The sequence below is a fragment of the Meleagris gallopavo genome, chromosome 5 (assembly GCF_000146605.3).
Source record: "Meleagris gallopavo isolate NT-WF06-2002-E0010 breed Aviagen turkey brand Nicholas breeding stock chromosome 5, Turkey_5.1, whole genome shotgun sequence".
Taxonomy (NCBI): Eukaryota; Metazoa; Chordata; class Aves; order Galliformes; family Phasianidae; genus Meleagris; species Meleagris gallopavo.
Genome location: NC_015015.2, coordinates 39,203,950 through 39,228,165, shown reverse-complemented (window position 1 = coordinate 39,228,165; position 24,216 = coordinate 39,203,950). Strand labels below are relative to the sequence as shown.

Below are 24,216 nucleotides of genomic sequence, written 5' to 3'. Positions count from 1 at the left end.
TCATCTGCCTATCTCCAGTAGCCCAGAGATCTGGATTATATTGCTCTTCAGCTAAATACAAGTTGCTTGTCAGGAAGAGGTTATCCTCCCCTCTTTTCCCTCATCAAGAGGACAAGTAGAGGTAGCATTTTATCACAGAGAAACCAAGTTCTCTAAAGGAGTCTTTCAAAATAAATAAATAAAAAGCAATGCAGTTCCTAAATACAGCTAAAAATGTTTGGCTAGATAAAGCCCCAACTGTAAGGCACAGACATATGCAAGGACACAGAAAATGAAAAACAAGGGGAGGAGCTGGGAAGAGATTTGAGTAGGAAAGACTAGATGGGATGATGAAAGACAAAGGCTGCTAAATATTCCAGAGAAACCTACTATTACAGGATTCTGTTAACGATGTGGGACACCAACTCTAAGACAAATCTACACCCAAAATCACTGAAAATGAAAAGTGGTGCAAGGTCCACTGCACAGGATTCCCTTTCCTCAAAGAGGAAAACACAGCATCCACGTTGGTAATTTACAAGAATTTGGAATTTTAAGTCAAAGATCAGCACTAATGACACCCCAGCTACTGTAGATTCACTTGTCCTAAATATTTTTGGTCTCAGAATCACAATTCAGAGGCCACAGACTGACATTTCTTGAATGTCACTCATCACAATGATTTGGCATATACATCATTATTACATCCTATCAGCCAAGCTCTTGGTGTAACAAAAATAGAATACAATATAGCTTCTTATCTAGCTAAGGTATTTCTGGAGTGCTGATCAGTATAGCTATCTAGGAAATTTAACAGTAGAATACAGAAGTTGACTATAGGTTATCAAGTGCTTTGGTAGCTTACTCAACTGAAGCCTGCATGTGTAAATCTGAAAATATCCAGAACCACCATCCAAGAAGGATTTTGTTACTGCTACCATTTACTTACAGCTCAGTATAGTAAACTGGGGGCATGTCATAGCTCCTAGGTTCTGCTTGTTCTGCAATAGAATTGCTTTGTGCACCTGGATGAGATGCTTCTTCCCTCCGGGCCTCAGTAATCTTACGATACTTAGTTTCCTTAGGAAACTCAATTTCCAATGAAATGGAATTAACGATACTGTCTATTTTTAGTAGGATCGTTTTAGATGGCTCTAGACACATAAACAGCTGTGAAATTGAGAATAAAAATAATTTATCCTGTTTGCACTTGCTTATAGTTACACTGTCATAAATCTTTATACACTATCTCTGTTCTGTAACTGGAGACAGCAATTGGGATTTTAGCCTGCCTCTAGTCACATAATAAAGTGTGAGTCACTCACCTCTTGCATCTAGAAAAAAATTCTTGAAACCATAGGTAATTTCAAAGTACCAAATAAACTTCACAGCTTGACCTCAGCTTCACAAATCTTCATGCCATACAAAAGTAGCAAAGAAATCAAAATCCCTTAACAGCTAAATAAGTGACTTGTTCAAATACCATGCAGGAGAAGCATTTTCTACCAGGTGTGGTAGAAACGAGAAATATGTCAGCCCCATTTACACATACTCTGAACTGTGTAAAACACACCTATCACAAATAAAACACATGGGAAATACTGATGATACACAGTTAAAATGGTCTCAGGCAGAAGTAAAGCAGATTCCTGGGGTGATTTCGCAGCCCCTCCGCTCTCTGCACTGCCGTCTGTGCCCAGCTCCAAGGCTCAAAGCTGACCCGAAGAAGGAGCCTCTTCCTTCCCTCTGTCCCTGTACAGTTCACACAAGTCTTGCAGCCTTACAAGGACTCCTGCTTTCACATCTGTTGTGCTGTGCAGCCCTAAAGAAAAAAACTGCTCTGCTCTCCCTCCTCTGCAGATACACAGAGCATTAAATTTGCTGCAGAAAAAAATCACTGCCACCCTCAGCACACCAGCAGAAAAATGAGAGATATTTGAAATAAAGAGTTAAATCAATTCCAAAAGCGTGTCCAACTCCCCCTTACCTGAGCTTCCCTCAGTCATTTTTTTTTTTCTTCTCGGGCTTTTTCAATATAGGGGAAGAAAAAAAAAAGTAAAGTGTAAAGGAGGAGAAAAAAAAAAAGAAAAAAAAGGGAAGCCAGCTGGCTCAGCAGGAGCTACATGCTGATGAAGGAAGTTTTGCTTTGGGGGTGCAGGGTGAGAGGAAATGAAGCAAATAAATGGTATTAATCTTTTAAACCTGAGAGTTTTAGCTACTGCATTAAAAAGCTGGCAGTGGTATCTTCTAATCCCAAAGCCCAAGTGCAGTGTATTATCCAGCAGACTGCATTCCCACACTTGACACCTCCCTAAAAGCTTTCCTGCATTTGTGCCAGTTTTATCAGCTACCTGGAGGACTGAAAGAGAACTCTCTCACTAATTCCCAACTTTAGAGCAATCCTGCTCTATCTCTTGAATAGCAAGGTGAAGAGGGCTCTACCTTTAGAAAACCTTTGCTTGTTCAGTTATACCACCTTGCTTTACTATTAGCCCCGAATCAAACCCATATTACTCAGTAGTTGCATCAAAAGAATTCAGTGGTGGCTTGATTCTATGCTTACTGCTTTGCCCTGAGGTGTGACTCCCTCTGTCATGGGGCCTGAAAGCTGATAACAGTTCACAAAAGCTCAAGGGAACAGAGTAGGCCAGGAAATTAAGAGTAAATCAGTATCTACATAAGCCCACAAGAAGAATTTAAGAAGCCAGGCTAAAAATAACAGAACTGAGACACAGCCAGCAGCTAACATCCCAGAATCTTGAGAAAGCACTGGACAACTTCAGGGACAATGACTTAAGAAGATTTCCAGTTTTTTGCCTAATAACAAAAATGACTCCACAAGTGACAATCTGCTCGTGATTACCAAGAGTTGTGAGCTTGTTGCTGAAACACCATAATGGCCATTTCAGATGAAACCTAGATCCATGTAGTCCAATATATGCCCACAACAGTAACTATTCCTCATTGAAAGGACAGCAAAATCTGCCATGAGAGAGAATTAATGCAGTTTAATAGAACTGATGTAGTTAGAACAAGCAGGCATGATTTCAGCCTCAAGGCTAGCCTGCCATAATTATATCAGGTAATTTACTAGGCTTGCTCAGGTACATACTAACACCATTACAGCCACAACAATGCTATTAGCTGCAATCTGCTCTGGTCAAATTTGAGAAGATGTGCTGTCTTACTTCTTAGGTCTCATCCTCATTTCTAGGGATAAGCCTTGAAACAGCACTTTTATTAGTAGCAGTAAAAGACCTGTCATGCTGCCTTGTCAATGGTCCCTGCACAGCACAGTCCCCCCTGCCCCATGGTGAACCATCTTCTGGGTCACAGTCAGACTGAATAAGGAAACAATAGTTTAAAGTAGAATTTGACAGATTTAGCATAGCTAACAATGTTTCTTAATGATTCCAGATCCCCTGCTCCATTGTGAGTTCATCAATAAATGCAGTATTTCTCCAGGTTTGTGAGGAATGTTCTACCTGGCTTTTCATCTTTTTCTCTTTTGAGTTACAAAATAAGATTTTTTATTAAGATCTGTGGGGAGGGACAAACTGCTTGGAGTCTCAGTGTAGCATTACAGTTTATTCAATGTATTACTTTTCCAAATCACAGCTTCCTTTGGATTCTGTCATGGAACTGCTGACACACCGGATGGTCCAGGGAAGAAATTAGATCATATGCAATCTGTTTCTATCTCTCCTTCTTTTTTTTTTTTTTTTTTTTTAAGATACCTGAAACAGATAAAGAACAGACAGAGGATGGTCAGATGCCCACTGGGTATAAGCTGGCATAACTCTGCCACAGTCACTAAGTAGAATGAGTCAACATATTGATACCTACTGAGAAGTTATCCTTTGTACCTTAAAATATTAACACCAGAGTCAACATGAAGCAAAATGGAGAGGGGCTATCACCTCATCTGTTCATATTTTTGTCCTAATGGAATGTACAGCCTGTATATTTGCCAAAATGAGCCTGTCTGAGTCACAGAGAAGCTGTCACCCCAGCCTGCTCCAGTTGGTCCACTTCTTCCACCTTCTGACCCAGGGCACTGCCCTACTGCCACATGGATGAGTACAGCAAAATTCTGCTGCACTAGAAGAAGAAATAAAAATAACACTCTAAGCAGACTTCTAAAACTAATTTATCTACCTACAAAGATTTTATTCACAAGTAGAATGTGGGCCCACATTCTGTTATTACTGATATCAACACTAACCTGCAAGATCCTTATCAAAGGCAGCAGACCAGTTCAAATTTATGTCAGTATAATGAGGATCAAAAACAGTACATTCCTTTTGTATCTGAACTAACAGCATTTTGGGGTAGTAACATAACGTGCTAATTTTAAACACCTTATCTAGGTGTTCCTGCTTTGGCAGGGGGATTGGACAAGACGATCCTTCAAGGCTCCTTCCAACACCTAACATTCTCTGATTCTGTGTGATTCTGTGCTCTAACTGCAGAATGCTGCTCTTCCTCTCCTCCCAGCCCCTACTTCCTTTGCCAGCATTCTGGTGCAGATTTTCTTAGATAATATAGTTGCTTTCATGTCTTCAAACTGAAGGCTTCATAAATTGAAAAATGGTCTTTTAAAAACTGCAATATTTTTCTTTTCAACATTTTTCATTTTTGCAACATCTTAAATGCTAATTCCTTTATCAAAAATACTATTGGAACTGTTATCAAAATGGTTATAACTGTAGTAAAAACCCTTAGAACATGAAAAACATCCATTCCGAACCACAACAGCAAAAGCATCAAAACCTCTATATTTAAAGGATAAGTTGAAAAATATTTTCCAGAAAGGCTACAGAAAGTTAACTCATTCCTTGCTGTGCCCTCTCCTTTTCTTCTTTTTCTGCAAATACAAGCACAGTACTGAGGATCACATTCATTCCCTTTCAAATATGGACACAACAGAGTCTAGATTTTTCACAGACTACCAGCCCACCAGCCTTCCTACCTACAAACCTACCAATCAATGTTTCTCAAGAGCTACCTATTTATGTGCCACAATTTTATGTACAAATCATGAACTATACAGCTTACGGACACTTTGCAGTCCTAAGCTTTACTCACGTATGCTTTGCAAGAAGATACTCAGAATGCTAATGGTCCTGACAACACAAAAACAAGAACTGCTGCTGCACACACACATCAGTGGGTAGCTGCTTGGGTCTCTTTTCAGGGCTTTCTAAGCTGTATGGAGCAAGAACTGAGATCCTATCTGCTTTCTACCTTCAACATGCCAATGCTAGTGAATAACTGTACGGAAAATTAACAACTAAATGGGAGAAAATAAAACCTTTCTTGAGACATGAAATAAGATGTTTTACAATTTTAATGTAGTAGTACATAGCTGTCACAAAAGGCATTGCACAGTGATCCTTCCTCTCCCTCTTGTTTAAATGCTCTCTGGGAGCACAGCCTCATAGAGGCTCAGTGCAACAACTAAAAAGGTTGTCAAGTTTAATGGAGCCAGTGATGGCTCTATTCCATGTTAATTATTTGCTATTGCCAGCATGGTAAAGTTGAGCAACCCAAATCTCTAGGACAGTAGTGTTAATGGAATAAGCAAAAAAAGTCAAGTGAGATGCTATCTGAGCCTGCCTGATGAGATTGCAGTCTGAAGACAACCCTGTTTTATCTCAGATGATGAACTATCAGGGATAAGCAGAATGCATCAACTCTATTTCCTCAAGACCTTGACTTGCTGGTGGTAGGAGAATATGAATAACATCTAGGCAGTTCGATATAGATTAAATATGGTACTGGATAAGATCATAATGTTAATGAATGTCCACTTTAAAAATATCCTCAAATACCTAGTCCAATAGCCACACAATGCAGAGGATTAAGTTTCCAGAATAAGCTTTTTGAGGAAAGGTAAATTAAAGGTAAAATCAAGGGCTCCATTCTATGTGCAATATGTATGTAGGTCAGTCAGAATGTAATGCCTCCTATTTATTTCCATGGAAACTACAACAAATACAGAGAGCACAACAGCACTATTTAATAAAGCCGAAAAAGACTATTTTTCAACAGTTGCTACCATTAGCTACGCATTTTTGCCAGCAATGGACAAGAGCCTGTATGCCATACATATAAAAATCTGTATCAGTGGAGGTGGCCCACTGTTGATATTGTTGAAACAACCCCCCCACCACCTCACTGTACTCACATCCAGTTTGTTCTCCATAAACATTCAGCAAGCATCAATGAAAGTCAATGAGTGCAATTATTCCCACATGAGGAATTCAATGGCACACTTTTGCTTCATCCACACTCCTATGTCAGACACCACATTGTCAGACTGCCCCACTTCTGCCTTTTGTCACATGGCAGCAACACATAACAAAATACTCTTTGGAAGACTCAACCTCTGCTGCCATACACCAATATTTGCCTCAGATGTTGTGGGTCAACATAATAAAATAGGGGGTCTTGCTTTCAGGGCTGCTCTCAAATCTGAAGACAAACATCATTCTTCTTATGTGTAGACTTACTTACAGTAATACTTGATTTCTGAATAGTCAAAAGTATTATTTATCTCAAAAGGCTTCACAAATCTAGATCATTATTGTAATTTCTGTAGAGAGGAAGAAACTCATTTAACTTAGATTACAAAGCCAGAAAATTGAATATCTAGAACAGATTCAGACTCCACTATCTTCCAGATTCACATCACACAGCTATGTGTGACATTAGTTAAAAAAATGGTTTGGTAAGAAAAATAGACAGAAATCTTGCAAAATGAAGACTAAGTCATGTACCACATGTCCGTATTCACTCAAAGTTAAATAATCTATAACTGCCACTGAGAAATTTTAAAACATCAAGATTAGGTAAATTGTAATGTGTAAATACATCTAAGGATTATTCATTTATGCAAATGTTACTATTACATTTGCCTGAATAAAGCACTGCATTAACTTATTATAATGTTTATCTTAAACAACATATTGCCTTAACAGTGAATTGTTTGGACTTTATATTTACTTATGTTTATTCACTGGAGAAATATGGTATAGTATGAAGCAGTGAAGGTAGGATTGAGCCACGACTCAGGATTTCTCCAATAGCAGCTTATAGACTTTGATTTCCTGGTGCAGAATCAGTGTAGAAGTACACAGTGAAACACTCTCAGGATCAACAACTCTTGGAGAAGTCCACAATCAGCATCTGGAAAAACCTACAGGATTGGGTTTGTTTCATAGTAACAGTTAAAAAAATAACATGAACTTGTTACTGATACATGACACCGCAGAGCCTCTGAATGCATCCTCTCAGAATCCCACTTACACCATTTTCACTTCAAAAATTCTTCGATTAAAATTCTTCTTTAATTAAAATCCTAGCATCAGAGTCACTTTGCAACATGTGTTTAGTTTGAAGGCTAAAATCCTGAGAATGATTCAAACTATTGGCTTCAGGAGCCCAGTCATCTACAGATAATATTCACAAATATTTCTCATTTCTTTTGCTGCACAAGCCACACTGTATCAAGTAAAGGAGAAATAACAGCAACTATTTTGGGACCCTTCTAAGTGAATTAATGCTCATGTAACCCAGGCTTTCAAAATGGTTCTAATGGCATAGATGTGTGTTTATGTTTGCATTTGTATCCAAATCTTTTTACAACTAGCGCTGACTGAGAATTTTCCTCTGAAAGGTAATTCATCAGAACTCAGCTATTTATAGGAGTTTTTCTAAATTCATTTTTCTAAAAAGTTTAGGCTGTTAACAGTAAAGTCTCAAGTTTCATTAAAAAATTTTGTTTATAAAGATTAATTAATAAATAGTTAATGGAGTTTAAAAATGTCAAAGACTGAAATTCTTCTAATGAATTTGTTACAATCAAGAAAATCAAACAAAGTTTGTCTTAAGTCCAACTAGCATTGAAGAACAAAACACAAATCTGAAAGAGCAATACTTAAAGCTGCATGCAGGTTTATGTTTTTAAACATAACACATGGTTATGTTAAGAAATTAGTCAATTTGAGAGAACAGGTTACTGTTACTTGTAGATCAGTGTGGAGTGATACTAGCAAAAGGAAAACAATATGATCTCTCCCTTAATGGGAGAGAGAGAGAACTAGTTATTATCTATAGGACATAAAGGCATTCACAGGCAACAGAATATAAGAAGAAATGTAACATACTATAAATCAGTATTGCCATACTGCGCCCTTGACTTTTAGTCTAACAGAGTTACAAATCTTAGTTTCTAGGATCTTCTTTTGAAACTATTTTGAAGGGACTCCCTTGAGGATCAGGGCTGATAGAGTGGATATCTGTGAAAAATGTTTTTCCTCTGTTAACAGGATAGTTCTACTTACTGAAGGTTTGTGCTAGCTTACCATGGTACAGGACAGCTTTCTGGACTCACTGGCTAAGATTCCATGAGGCTTTTTGCAGTGCTGGATGAAAGACACCATATTGTGGACCACAAGAGTTAAATCCAAGGCTTTGAATGGTTCTATTGTGATGTTATACTGTGGTGGCTACACAAATCAGGCTGCCTGTGCCTTTGTTTCACTGAATTAAGTTTATTTCTGGTAATTAATTCAGTAAAACTGTTGTGGTGGTAGATTGAGGGCTACAGACATTTTAGGGAAGGAATTAATTATGAAAAAACAACTTCAAATTATTTTATTTTTTCCCATCATTTTCTGTTCAAGGTCCTCCACATGGTTTTAAGTCATGAGCAAATGTATACAATGGGTGCATTTTTGTATAGAGAAAGAGTGGTATTACAGTAATTTTCAGTGAGATACTCAGATGTCTCACATAAAGATACAAACTACCTATATCTCTTGAGAATAGATGTTGAAAGAAGATACTTGGACCAATTCTCTCTGAATTCCCTGGAACAGCAAGCTCAGAACTTGCAACATTTTCAACTTATCAGAGTTAGTCTCATTTCATAGAATCACAGAACATTCCCATCGATGTTCTAGGGGAAAGACCTACAAAGATTCTTAAGAGTAACTTCTGGCTCCACACAGGACCATCCAAAATTCAAACCATAGTTCTTAGAGTACTGTCCAAACTCTTGTTGAACTCTGGTACATCAGGGCTGTGACCACTGTCCTGGGGAGCCTGTTCCATGCTCAAACACCCTCTAGTTTCCAAACACCCAACCTGACCTTCCCCTGATGCAGCTCCATGTCATTCACTTGGGTCTTTTGCTGTCAAAAGAGAGCAGAGATCAGGGCTGCCCCTTCGTTCCCCTCATGAGTAGCTGTAGGCTGCCATGAGGCCTCTATTCAACTTCCTCTTTTCTGGGCTGGACAATAAAATGACCTCAGCCACTCCTCATGTCTTACGCTCTAGACCTTTCACCATCTTTGATGCCCTTCTATGGACACATCTGACACATTTCATTGAGTGAAAAAAAAAGAAATACTGAATACACTAGACAGGAAGATAGCCCTTCATCTATACCATGCCCAAATTACATCATAGATTACAACAACTGAGGGAAGTCCTTCCTGCCCAGGCAAGATGTTCCCTAGCATCAGCTCATTTATTTATTTATTTATTTAGTTAGTTAGTTAGTTAGTTAGTTAGTTAGTTATTGCTGCTGAGTCTGCCAATTGCTAGATAAACACGAGAGATCAATATTTTCATCCATGGCTGGCAAAATCTACACAAATGCTCCGCATACTACTACAATTGAGGTTGAATCTGAGATCTGCAGATCACAGCTACTTGTTTGGCCATGCAGGTACAGACTGTGCTGACAAGGGTACCTCTCGCCATCCGTGAGCACTGTGTGAGCACACCAGATTGTTTTTGTGCCAAATGTATTCTGGCTTGTAATGACAAAAGTGGTATCAGGCTGGTTATACCTCCCAAACCTCTAGAAAATATACAAGTATTTCATTACTACTTCCAAGTTTACAGAATGAAGAGGTAGAGCTCTGTTTTAGTTAAGCTAGGGTAAAAATAAGAGACAGATTCAGAAGTTGTTACTTTCATATTCATTGGTTAGATCACTCTACCTCTGTCCCTATGGGATATTCTTATCTGAAAGAAGTTCTCTGGGAGGTTTACATTAGTTTAGAAGAAAACACTGAATAGAAAGGACTTAATTTTATGCACCATAGACTGCAACAGAAACATTGTGAGTACATGGCAACTGTTGTTTGAAAATGGACACAACAGGCTTAACTTTATACAATTTAGAGGCAGAAGAGAAGACATTTCTGGCAGCATTTAGCAAGACTAAGGTTGTTTATATTACACAAAAGTTCACACAAATCCAGCTTTTCTGCAGAGCAATGCAAATTCTCTCTCTAACACATGCACACACATTGTATTTCCAATCCTCTGAACTCACTGATGTGAGTTTCTATTAGGAAGAGAAAGAGGTATGACTGCCATGTGCACAGATTTCCCAGAAGACATCTTATTCTTCTACCTGGAAATTCTGGCTGAGGAAGCTGGAGGGTTGTGTGCGTATGTTTCGCAATTCTAGTTTTGCTCATGCACAGGCTTGTGCTAAAATGCATGCACAGTGAATAAGATCTTCCAGGAATACCCAAAGTACATATGCTTTGCTCCCACAAAATAAATGACAAGCAACTGAGACACACTGGAGTTGAAGTATACATGTGGATTAACTGAGAAGTACACAGACGATGGTGAGTACTTCTTGGTAGCATGACATACGTATGTGCCTCCTTTCCCTGTGACATTCTTTTGCAAGGAAATCCAAAATAAAAATATAGCCATACCACAGGGCAAAAGTAATGTGAACAGTGTAGTGGACAGGCAGCACCAGTGGCAGATTCTAGTGACAAGTGTGATTCTCTGAACAACCACATTCAGATATCCTAAACTCTATTAACTGCAGAAAACTACTGATTAGGAACCTCGATGGTCTGGAGTCATGTGATAAAAACAGTAACCCACGGACTTCAGCAGAATTCAGGTTGTTTAAATGTGGCAACAGTTTCTGATTCAGGAAACTGCTTTATCCCTCTATGCCCCATTTTCTCTTCTTAGAATAAGAAAAAATACTGGTTGCTTGCCCTCTATCAGTATTATGATGCTGTAAGTAGCTATGTTTTGAGATAGTGATATAAAATAGCTAAGGAAAAATCTTCATAAGAAATAGACTTATTAATAAGAATGACAAGTGAAATTATTATAACTGAATAAAATTGCAGTAAGTCTCCTTCTCCGTTCTTTACAGAGTAGGATGATAATCATTTGTGAGGTCAAACTGAAAAAAAAAAAACAAAAAAACAACCCTCCCTTGGGATATACAATTAAACACATCAAAGAGATTATTTGCATCCATCTGTAGCATCTGGCACTGGCCACTGCCAGAGACGGAATACCAGACCAGATGGACTAATGTACATGGCAATTCTTATCATCTTGTGTGATTAATTTCTTCCTTCAGGTTGGTATGTCTCTTCTAATTGCATATCAACATCTAACCAAAATTGGTGCTGACGTATCATTGATTGTACTGTGAGTTTATCTGCAGCTCAGCATTCTGGGACAGTTTAGCCTCTTGCTTACACTAATTGTAATGCAGGATTTCTTTATCAGAATTTCTACATTTGCTTGTACATTTTCCAAGTCTTGTCCTCAGAGATTACCAACAGAGAGCATGACTCAACTGTAATTTAAACCAAAAATCTTTTTAGTTCCTGAATCTCTGCTACTCCGGCACTGTAGCCCACAAGACTGTAGACTGTAAGACTCCAAATGATTTTCTTACAGCTACAGTCTTGTCTGTGAATTTATATAGCCCAGACCTGTGCAGCAGGATCCTAAAACCTTTCCACAAACTCTTTTGGAGTGACTGTGACAGTTATGATCTTTCTTCAGTGAAACATCTTCCTCACTCTCAGTGTCTCAGATGAACCACAGAAAAACAGCAATCTCATCTTTTACAAAACCTATCCACTGTGCTTTTTTTATACGAAGATCCTATAAGCAATGATAACTAGTTAATTTTACATTGCTAATAATTATATTTTTAATAAGTATCAATAGAAACCAATAGCACCGTACCATAAAATGATGATCTTGCATTGTGATATCACAGCAGGTGATGATTTTCATTGCCATATTTTAAAGTTCTTGACTAGATAGGACTTCTGCAAACCTATTCCAGTTCATCTACATGAAGGCCAGAGACTGAGGCAGGTAGTCTAGAAAGTGTCCTTGAATCCAACAGGAAATCTGCAAAGGCTGTAGAGAAGTGTTGTCGTTGTGTGGCTGTTTGAACTGTGGAACAATTTAGAAGAATCAAATTGCTTCTACAGATGCAACTGCTTTGTCTAAACTCACTGTTCAGGGTGAAATATTCTACACATACAGCCCCTAGCCTTTTCCTGAATTTATACTCAGCTTCCCTATGGACATGAATTACACATAATTCTAAACCTCAACAGAAATGTAAATGCCAGACATGGCTTCTGAAGTGAAGCAAGCTTCCCTGAGGAAAAATACTACAGATATCCCTATGCACACATGCAGGGGTGCTACAACAGAAACGTCTGCTCTCCAGACACAGCACTTAAAGAGGACTGCTTCTATCTCCTAATACATAACATTGGAGCATAGGCAGGGCAGATGCAGCCTGGCCCCACTACACCCTGCAGTGCAGCCCAGTCCCCATCTGGGCCCAGTGACCTGCTCAGTAACACAAGTAAAGTACTGCGTGGCTTTTCCCAGTCTGAGAGCAGCAGAAGCCACCTCTTCACCCTCCACAGAAAACACTTTCAAAATTACTTTGATTCCTTACACCAGTTGGTAATAAATTACATGTATTAATATCTTGCTCTAGATATTGGCAGTAAGACTTCTAAGAACCCAGATAATGGTTAATAAATAAATTAATAAGCTACGTGAGTGTTTCAACCATCACAGTAAGCTGAGTTTATAAAACTAATGCAATACTGTAAAGTTTAGGTCCAAAGTAAAATAAAAATCACACGGCTAAAAGACCACCATATAGCGACCATCAGGGCTCTAAAGATCGAGGTGCAGGATCCACAGACTTCTGCAGAGCACTCTAAACATCTTCAGCTCAGACCAACAAAGCAATCATCCTGCTGAGCTCTTAAACTCCTCTTTCATTTCCTTTCCTTAATCTATTTCTTCCTCCAACTTCAAATTGTCTGTGTCTTTTGTTGAGAACTACTTGGATTTTTAGTGGTTCTTCTGATAATCCTTGACTCTTTTACTCCTGATTAAAGAAAAGAAAGAATGGGAATTGTACCCTTGACTGCTTTACACTTCACCTTAATTTCCACCCTCCTCCTCTTCTTTCCCTGCCCTGTTCTTTCCTTTGCCAACTGAAATCACCTGGATAATTTAGTTCACAATTTTTGATAAAATGAACAAATTGAACAGTTGCAGAGATGACCTAACCTGTGACAGAAGGAGGAGAGAGACTAGGGAACACTGAAAATAGAGGCTGGAATGATGTGAGCAGCTCTATGTGTCTCTCCAAAAATTCCCTTAAGTTCTGGAATTGGTAAATGAAATCATCACTAACAGCTGAGGATCACATGATCCCAGGAAGAAATAACTGAAAAAAAAACAACACCGCATCCAACCATGCAGTCCAGGCATTTCCCATATTTCTGACACTCTACTCTTGGGGTGAGGATTAATAATTCTTTGTAGAACTGCCTACATGAGAAGATACTTATCCTTCTTAGGGTGCCAAGGGATGAATTCCTAGCACTTCAGGGAAAGACACAGCTGTAACATTCTGATGTTTCCAAGATTCAAAGTACAAAATAGTCTGGCTGAAGTTTGAAAATCCCCTTCCTGTCTGTTGGGAGAGAACAATAAAAATACAGTGCTTTTCCTTTCAGATAAGTTATGTCAGGATCACATCACATTTCTGCACTACGGCAGAAGGAAACTGGAACACTCTGAAATGTATGATACAGCTCGGAAATTCACCATCCAGTATGCTGAGATAGGCAACAGCAGAGCTGGAGAAAACTTCTGGGAGTTCTGCCCACTGCTGCTGCCCAGGAAAAACCTTTTCAGCACTCTCTGTCACAAAATGAGATTTGTCTTCAGTGACATCAATGGCAAACAGCAGTTCTCCCCAAGGAATCCAAAAAGAGCTCATGATTTCACCATTTTTGTAAACCAGCTATCAAGTATTAATCAGTCCAGTAGAGGACGCCGCTCATTTTGCCAGTGTATTTTTGCCTAATGACTGGACAGGAAAAGTAGCCTGAGACTATGACTTGCTAAGTATAAAATAACCTGCCTGGGACAACAATTGTCTGAAATGAAATAAGCTTAAATATACACTAGCATTCATCTGGGCAGGATTTGCCACCTGGATCTTTACTTACATGACATATCCTTTTTTTCCTAAGCCTGTAAACATCTACTCGTTCTGAAGGACAAACACTCCCACCACCTTACTTTGTTCCAAGCTCCTGCAAGCGTGGCATGCTCACATTGCCATGTGTCAGAAAATCGCCAAGTAAAGGGATGCCTGCAGGGCACAGACATTTCTTTTCTCTGAACATGAACATAGCAAAAAAAAATAATAAATTAAAAATGAATAGTAAAAAATGTTTGCTGTTTCTCTTCTTTAAGCCCTTGTTAGGTGCTGAATATATTTCTCAAGGAAAATTAATTTCTTTGCCTTTTCCTTGCCTCTAATGAACTGCCTCTGAATGCATGAGGGCACAGGAAGGAGAGCAGACTGTGGTGAGATAATAAAAAGTGAAAAGGCATTCAAAGCCATCAGTATCTTGCAAACCTACACTGATAGAAATATGTTGGACTGCAGACAGGGGAGAGACATCAGGGAAACTTGGAATATCTTTGGCATTCATTATTTAACTGAAAAAAAAAAAAAAAAAAAACAGATAACACTGAGAAAGCAGCAGGTTATGCAGTCCTATGGAGAGGTTAAGGAGACAGATGACTCTAGATATAAGCCATATAAATTTAAGATTTCTCTATGTCCTGTCCAGGCCACCAGCATTTCTTAACACTGCACTCAGTAGTTGTTAGTCCACAAATTCCTCTGTGAAATCCTAGGACATCATAATTATCAGCAGAATAATATGAATGTGGGGAAAATGTAATAGAAGTAAGTAAAACAAGAACACACCTGCCTCCACTTTCACCTCACCAGGTATTAAAAGATCCACAGCATTTTTAAGTCAGAAAATGTGCCAATATTTATGAGTTCATGGCAGCTTCAAAAGTTTTGGGAGTGAAATTTTCTCAGATGATCATCATAACTCCAGGAAGTTAGAAAAGATGGAGTACAAGTAACTGAGATGTTTTACTCCAACAAATAAGTGGATTTCTGAGTGTTCAGTCACACAGACAAAACCTTCCCAGTGCAGACAGTCAGGTGGAGCCCTTGACAGAACTAATTCTCTATGTAGCCTGAAAGTGGATTAACAGGATCAAAATTACTCAACCTTTTTCCTTCCTTCCTTCCTTCCTTCCTTCCTTCCTTCCTTCCTTCCTTCCTTCCTTCCTTCCTTCCTTCCTTCCTTCCTTCCTTCCTTCCTTCCTTCCTTCCTTCCTTCCTCCCTCCCTCCCTCCCTCCCTCCCTTCCCTTCTTTCCTTCCTCCCTCCCTTCCTCCCTTCCTCTCTTCCTCTCTTTCTTTCCAAACACGTGTTTCTTCAACAATTTCGTGCCAAATCTTATTTTAGTCAAATGTGTTCTATTGCCCTGCAGAAGGCAGGCAGATCTCAAACCATCTTGGAATATCTGCTAGCACAATTACATGCTTAAGACAGTGTTCATGAATGGCAAAATGAGCACTGCTGATTTTTTTTTTTTATATTAATAAAATACTGGTGCTTCTGGCTTCCCTATAAACTTTAAGAATGCTCTGTAGCTAAGGAGAAACACTTTCAATGACCAGTGTGCTTGTTGTCTGCTGTGTTCTCTCCCTTGACCAACCCATAACAGCCTTCCCAACGCTATTCAGTAAATTTCTATGCTCTGCTGCTTTGCCCTCATAGTATGGCTGGAAGCTTCACCAACGGGGGAGTGCATTTTTGCACCGAAACATCTGGTACTGAAACAGCAAACCTGCAGCACCAGCTAAATAGAAACATTTCCAGACATCGCATCGCTGCACCGTCTCCACTGGCTGGGGTCATTAAGCAAAGCAGATGGAATGGGAGCAGAAGGCTGCTATAGTTGCAGGATCCAGCCGACACTGAGAGTCAGGAAAACACTCACCGAGCAGAGCAGTAGGGGAGCAGGGAACGAAAGGGTTCGCCAAACAGGTCCCAGCAATTGATTGCTGTCATCCAGCATGATGTCAAAGATCAAACTGTTAGACAATAAAAGCAAACTTCATCTCCTCTCCTCTTCCAATCATTTCTGCTGGATGAGGATACACTGTATCTGTTCTAAATCCATAGAACTGATTCCAAGGATAGAACGGAGTCTGATGCACTCCACAGCTGTTACATGGACCCTGACCTGGGGATAAGCAGCCTGGTGGTACTCTTCTCCTAAGCTTTCCAGATAACAAAGTCTTCACTGATTCTTTACCATGTGGTATTTGCAGAATAAGCAGAGGGTCTTTTTTTAGCAGCATCTTATGTCTTTCTGATTCATTCACTTTGTCCCTTGAGCTTCCGCAACACATGGACTGCTATAGTCTGTGAAATACTTTCTCCCCTCCTCCTCTCCATCATCAAGAATGCAAAGAGATGAAAGGTGCAAAAGTAAGAAGATGATAAAGTAAACCTTAGCACTGGCTCCATTTAGTAATATCCTTTATCAGCCTGCTATTTGTGCTTAGCAACCACTGTATCTCACACCAACTTCATTTTCATTTTAATATACCATACAGAAAAGCAGCCTAAATATACATCCCCAGATCTAAAGCGTATAATCTGTAAACTACAGGAACAGGCAGATCATTTCCATTAGTTTCTTATGTAGCAAAAACCACAATTTACACCGAAAGCATATAATTATATTCAAATTCTAAAAGACAGTGTCGGAAGTACTTTAAATTCATAGTTTGGGGGAAAGTCACTCAGGGGTATACGCAGTTATGTTTTAATACGCAAAAACAACACAAACGCATGCAAAGAGAGCGCAAGAGAAGTAATTGGTGATGGCGAGGAAGCCGTGGCAGATTGCTGCCCCTGGCTCCAGCAGCTGACTTCTTCAGAAGCACCAACAGCAGCAACTGGTGCTGGAGCCCAGATGGGCTGTGAGCCAAGGGGGAAGATGGTGCCGGGCCCAATGTCCAGAGCACGTGAGTGTCTTGTCTGTCCTTCAAGCAGAGAACAATGCAGGCTGCTCTTATAAGTTGCTTTAATATCTAAAGCACAAGAGAAATATTAAGATTTCATATGCTTCTGCAGCTCACTGCCAGGGATCTCAAAGCACACTGGCACTGCTCACCTCATCTAGGGGAAAACCAGTCCTGCCATGGATGAAGAAAACAAGCCACAGAGAAAGGCAGTGTTTCACCAAAGTCACACACCAAGCCTGAGCCACCGGTCAGCAGCGTGCAGTTTCATGTATTCAGGTTACACAGAACACAGGAAAAACTCCTTTTTCTCTTTAGAGCAAGTGACCTTTCACAAAGACCAAAGCCCACCAGAACAACAGAAATACAAAACCAAAAACTATCTGCCAAGCTGCACAAGGCTGTCATCCTGAGCAGTTGCACAAGGAGCCAGTCTAAAGTCACAGCATACAGAAACAGAAAACACAAGGGCAGTCATCCACTGCACCTCCCAGACAAAACTGAAGTTTCTTGCACTTACAAAGTCCAGTCCTTTGAGCAGTTACCTCCTGTGTGACAAACTGCCAAATTTCTCACCTCCAGCTGGAGACTATTCCATCCTCTTCGAGATTCATGCCTTATGTTACCCAGGTGCTTTTTCCTGCTTCTGGTAAGACTTGTGTCAGGAATGTGAGCCTTCCAAGAGCACAGTGTACAGTAACCTAGTGACCATCACATTTTTCAAGCAGGTATTTTAATGCTACAACAAAAGAAGAGAGAGAAAAAAAAAAAAGAAGAAGAAAAACTGGCCAGTATCTTTAAGAAAATTGTCTTCTCTTTTCAAATGCAAGAATACCATAAAAAGTACCGTTCTCATCCTGCAGAGTACTGACTGTGTAGTTTGAGTCACATATCCCAGTATTCTTTACAACTTCAATGCCCATATAAAGTATACAGCAGGATCCTTCATCTGTCTTTGAAACACAGTCACCTCTGCAGTAGAATATGACATTTGCTTGACAAGTCAGGGCTGCATTATCCAAAGGCAGAAATAAAGTGAAGAAGGATTCTCACTTCAGTCTAAATTGGGGTTAAAAAAAAGGGGGGGAAAAAAAAAAAAAAGAAAGGAAAAAGAAAAAGAAAAGAAAAGAAAAACTAAAGGTCCACGTATCTTTAGTAAAAATTAAGTTGTTCTCTTTTCTAAATAGCAAGAATAACCTCTAAATAACGTCTCATCCTCGCAGAGTACTGACTAGTGTAGTTTTGTAGTCGACATATCCCACTATTCTTTACTAAACTTACAACTAGCCCACTATAAAGTAATACAGCAGGAGCCTTCTATCTGTCTTTGTAAACAACAGTCACCTCTGCAGTAGAATAATAGACATTTGTCTTGTACAAGTACAGGGACGTGCATATCAACGGACGAGAAATAAAAGTAGAAGAAAGGAAGTTACTTCACTTACAGTACTAAATTAGGGGGTAAAAAAAGGAAAAAAAAAAGGAAAAGAAAGAAAAGAAAAAGAAAAGAAAAAGGAAAAAAAAACACAAAAAAAAATAGGAAGAAGAAAATCTTGATCTGACTCAGGATTAAATTCCCACTTATGCAAAAGGTACCACGAGGTACTGAGTAAGCACTAAGTATGTATCAGAAAGGTTCTCTGAACATTTCCCAAGAAACATCACTTTCAGTAGCACCAGTCTGAGCTATGTTTCAAAGGGCACAGAAACCCATATTAAGTCAGTGTGACAGGGTTCAGCAGAAGGGTTAGGCTTCTCTTGTCCCAGAGCTCATAAGATCACTGGAACGTCACAGGATCGAGTACAGGTGAACAGATTTAAGCTCCAGTTGTACAGAACACCACAAGCTGTTCCAGGTTGGGAACAGCTAATACAGAGCACTCTGTGAGACAGCAGACTGAGAAGCCAAGGTACCCCATTTGTTTCATGCAAATCATCAGTCAAATAGAAAACTCATTCTGAGGAAGCAGCCTTTGCATAACTGTGTAACTATCAAATCCTGTGCTTTCCCAGAAAAGCTCCTGGGAAGCGAAGATGAACTGTGGTCAGTTCGTCAAGATACAAGGGACAGTGAGTTTGGATGCTTACATTTCTGAGCAGTCAGCTTGAGACAATTTAGAGACCTTACCTTTCTTTAAAAATATTAGTCATTGTTAATGGTTCTGAGGAAGGGAAACTGAATACCTAGGATACAGAATCACTTGTCTTCACAAAAATGCAGGCTTCACTGCTGTTATGGACTGGCTACAGAGAGCAGGCTTCTGGCATTTCACTTCTGCAGAACTGAACTGCAACCCTAATTCAAGCTCTGAATGAAGTTAATTTTATTGGATCACTGGCTGTTCTGTATAGGATGATTTCTTTCCTTTTGTAAAAGCTAGAGCCATTGCTCAAAGTAATCTCCTGATGATTGGTGAACATGGAAGGTCCTGCTTGGCACCTGGGAACGGGCAGTGCTGGGGATGGGGAATTAGTTTTCCATTGTACAATAGAGGCAGGATTGGAGTAACAAAGATGCTTCAGGAATAGGTCATTTTACAGGAGCAGAAAGGAGTAGCATATATGTATTGTAAAGAGAGTGCACAGGCTTATGTGTGGCTTTAACGCTGGTTTGCAGAATATCTCCCTATTTCATGGAAACCCTCCTTGATTTGTCCAAGTGTTTGTTCTCATGTGCTAATTTTAAAAATGACATAAGAGACAGAAACGCTTGATATAAGTGAGAGGACTTGTGAGAACTGACAAAGGCCTGCCAGTTACACCTACAAGATATGGTGACTGCTCACTACCAGTCCTCATCACAACCTTTCACTTTTTGCTGGGACTCGTTCAACCACCCAAGCAAGCCTCAGCTCTGCAAAAAGCAAAAGAGAAATGCTCCCAACATCCCCTATTTCTCCCACAGCTGCCCTCGCACAGCTGTACTGTAGAGGCTGGGGCAGGCTGCAGCAGGCATCACGCTGCGCCTCACCTCTATGCACCCCTGCACCCCTGCCCACTGAGGAGGGCCAGAAAATATAGCTGGAGGAGGAAAGAAGAAATCAAATTAATTAATTCATCTCTAAGACAAAACATGCACAAATCTCTTTATTTTATCTGTCAACCCAAAGGCATGCATTATTCAGCAGCTGAGGCGATGAGGATGTGGAAAGAGGGGCTGTGAAGCCACTGCTGCAGGCTCTGATATAGCAGCTGACCCAGCAGGGTGCTGCACAGCCAAAGGGGAAAGGAGGATACAGCACATGGGGACTTGCAATAAACACACTCCAAAGTTTGTTCCATGGCTAGGCTGCATTCATCCCTCTGCCCCGAAAAGTGCTTCAGGAAAAAAAAAAAAAAAAAGAGGAGTTATGGCTTTCCCTTCATTCTCTCTGGGGAGTAAGATTCTGTCAGTCTGGGAAAGCCTTCTCACAGAAAATTCATTCCTTCTGACCCACAGAGCAGCTCTGCCTGTGTGGATTTGCTACCTGCTGGCAGTGAGTTACAGCTGTCCAAATGTTTGCAAGTTGCAGCTCAACTATCAGCAAGCAGCACCCCAGTGGTTGCTGAATTAATTCTCCTAATGCCAGCACTGCAATAACTGCAGGTCTGTGCCCGCTCCTGTTCAAGCTAAGCCATGAGGTTTTCTGCTGATTTCAAACAGACTCAAAACAACTGTTCATTGCTGGGGAGATATTTACTTTTCCACTACTCTGGACACTGATACATCGCTTTAAACAGACAGAGATCTACTGAGATGTGTTAGGAAAAAGAGCACAACGCAATACAGCACTGAGTACCAGTAGTCATACTGCAGAGCTGGAAGGCAGTACAGTGGGTGGTGGGGGGCCTGAACCCACTCCCTCTGAAGTCAGTGAGTACGGGGCCACCTGGTAGGGCAGGACTTAACCTGAATGCTTTATTTCCCTCCAGCAAAGAAAAAGAAACAAAACCCAATAAGCACAGAAACCGTACAGCCTCGCAGGGTTCTGAGTCCTCAGTACTGTCACAAATCCAAATTCCAAAGGGCCTCTGTCATGCAACAGAGAAAAGGAACACACAAATAAAACACGCGTGTGTTTACAGGACCAGCTGTCTATGTGGTCTTTTTTTTTCCTCTCTCTCTCTTCCCCTTACTCGTGGCCAAAGGCAGCTTCCATGCCATTCTGCTACATGGCATGATTAGGAAAGGAAAAAAACCTCTCCTGCTGGCTTATGTGCTGGCCTGAGCTCCAAAGCTCTCCATTTCCCTCAATTCCTTACTGCAATGAGGACACAGAAAAATGCCTGTCTCTTGCTGAAGTTGATAACAGCTTTTGCACAGGGCTCTTAAATGAGACTTTACTGGGTTTTCAGGGCAGACAGAAAAGTCATCAAGGAGAAAAGAACTATCATTTCTTGACCAGGAAAAAGGCGATGGACTCTCCCGCAAACCATCACCTGCCGTTTATGTCAGGGCTTGCCACTATCACATTTTGAAACATCCTTCCCTCCTCTCCTCACAAGTGACCTATGCACCAACCTTCACCATTCCCTTTCATCATAGAGCACTCAGCTAAAAAAGCACCCACACAGGGTCAGCATCAGAAGAACTGGTGTCAGGAAGGAGAGAGAAGATGCTCTGGTGGGAGAGGCACAGGCACAAGAGAGCACCAGGACAGCAGGTGGGAATGCCGCATGGCATGTCTGCAGTAGGTGCTGGGAAGGGTGTGCCAGCAGGGCTGGATCAGGGTTATTGGAGACAGTGAAATCAGGAGCATTGCAGCCAAGACCTGAGATGACCAGAAGAGCAGCAGGAAAGGGTTAGATGGCACAGAACACGATGGCCTTTCCAGGAAAGAGCTGAGGTGTGCTGGGGAGTATGTGGGCTCAGGAAAGGAGCCAGGAAGTCAGAAGTGAACACCAGCAGAGTGAGTCTACAACAACAGGAGGCACTCTGCAGAGCTGCCGGAGGGTGCAGGGAGCAGAGAGCACTGCAGGACAGGCTGCAGGTGCCTGGCAGCATGGGAGTGGGAGCCTGGGGCATTGCGGGACAGCCCTACACAGCAGAACCAAGGGTTCAGGACTGGCATGCTGCTGGTCAGGGTGGACATGTGTGGCCACCCTGCAGGCAGACACGGCAGCATCCTATCAGCATGTCTATTTCCTGCTTCCAATGTTTACCTTCAACCAAAAAGCAAGCAAAACATTCAGGCCCCATCAAGGGAAGGGAAGTAGTGTTATGCCAAACAGTAAGACCATCTGTCAAATACCACCCATGCGAAGCTAAGTTAGCAGTTATTAATCATTAGCAGCACTAGCCCTGCCGGTTGCAGCAATACCCAAGGACCATGAGACAGCCCCTATTGTGACCAAGTGAGGACTCAGCCTGCCCCAGCCCCAAAGGACTCTCAGCAGCAATACCTACAGGAAAAGCAGGCTGGGAGGTAGAAGCAGCTCAGTGCCGGGACGATGGCAGGCTTCAGCCCCCTTTCCAGTCTATCGCTACCTTTACACTCAGAGGCGGCCAAGCAGAGCTACTGCAGGTTCACACTTGAGCCAGACCTGCCCCTGACCTGTACCACAGGGACGGCACAGGCCTTGTGCTAATGGTTAACCTGTCAGAAGGAGCAGGAGGGGAGACAAGAGGGAGAAGGGGGACACAGAAGCGGGCCCCGGGTCGGCGGGCCCAGGCCAGCTTCTCCTAGGGCAGACAGGCTCGGGCAAAGGCAGCGCAGGTCCTACATTGCTCAGCATTCCAGAGGCAGGACTTTGGCAGGTCCCCCTCCCACGGCATCTCCCAGATCCCCCTTTCCTTCTCCCTCGCTGTCGGAACTAAAGCTCGCTCCGGAATTTCCTGCCGCGGGTTTCCCGGGAATCCGCTGCCGGGCTCCAAGTGGAGAGCACGGTGCAAGGGTAAAGAGACGTCGCCTCTCTCTCTGCCCTCCCCAAGTCACCCCGCAACTTCGGGGAGGCAGACTGAAGGCAGTGCATCGCATCATCCCCGGTTCCCGGCTGGCCCGCAGCGGATACACGGGGACGGTCAGGAACGAAGAGCCGCGAGCACAGAGCCGGGGAACTGCCGGCACCCAGGAGATCCCCAGCCCCAGCGGGATGGGTGCTGCCTCCCGGCCCGGCCCCCGCCCTCCCGGGAAGTTGGATCGGCAAGCGGCCCGACCCTAGCGCCTAGAGGGTTAACGGGGCCGGGGGAGCTTCCTCCGGAGTCACAGCCACCATCCACAGGGTGCTCCCCGGACTCTTCTGCTGCTCTGCAAAAACGTTAGAGAGAAAGAAAGAAGGAAAGAAAGAGAGCGAGAACCCACCGTGTCCTCCTCGGAGGGAGACAGGGGAGCGGTAGATAGAGATAGGCACAGAGTGGTGCTTGCTGCCGTGGAAGTGATGCTCGTACTGAGCCTGAGATACAGACGAGGAAGAGGAGGCAGAAGAAGCCACGTTAGAGGAACTCCACACAGAGCTGACGATACATCCCCAAAAGAGGGAGCACATCCACAGGGTCCAGGCGGGGCGGCGTCCCGGGCAAATGCTGGGGTTTGTTCTCAGGTGCATGGTCAAGGCACGGGGCGCCTATAGCCGGGCAGTCTGAATTCCAGCCAGGGAGAGAGGATAAGGTTCATGATGCCAAGGGACCCATGCTAGCAGAGAGGAGAGCCGCTTCCGAGGCTCTGGGGCGTGCGTGTGTGCTCAAGAGGCAGAGAGACAGCGTGTGTCTGCGAGAGAGCGTGTGCGGGAGGGGAGGGAGGGGGAGGTAGGAGCACACAGCAGAACAGGATGCGCCGCTTCCAGGCTGGCTCTACAGTGCCGGGAGCCCCGCGGCCGTTCCGAGACTCCGGGGGAGCGCAGGAGCGCGGCACATGGCAGCGGGTCCGGGGGATCTCGCTGGGCGCTTCCTGCAGGTCCGCGGGGACTTTCCCTGCCTGGAACCCCTCACTGAGCTGAGGGGCGACTGCAAACGAAGAAAGAAGAAAAAGCCAGAGACCCCAGGTAAATTTCTGATTTT

General features: G+C 42.1%; 1 protein-coding gene across 14 annotated transcripts in view; it reads right to left on the bottom strand.

Moving 5' to 3' along the window:
• The window catches only part of NRXN3 (neurexin 3), an 896,531-nt gene that overhangs the window by 321,002 nt on the left and 551,313 nt on the right, over positions 1–24,216 (bottom strand). For 2 of the 14 annotated variants that reach the window (XM_019615803.2, XM_019615806.2), the window contains exon 1: positions 23,522–24,207. The exons of 8 other annotated variants lie outside the window; for them this stretch is intronic. In XM_019615803.2, the coding sequence (XP_019471348.1) occupies positions 23,522–23,765 (244 nt within the window). In that variant the 5' untranslated portion in view covers positions 23,766–24,207. Of the gene's footprint in view, positions 1–23,521; positions 24,209–24,216 lie in introns of those variants that run through there. 4 more of the 14 variants (XM_010711786.3, XM_031553629.1, XM_019615804.2 and 1 more) reach the window with 3 other exon arrangements.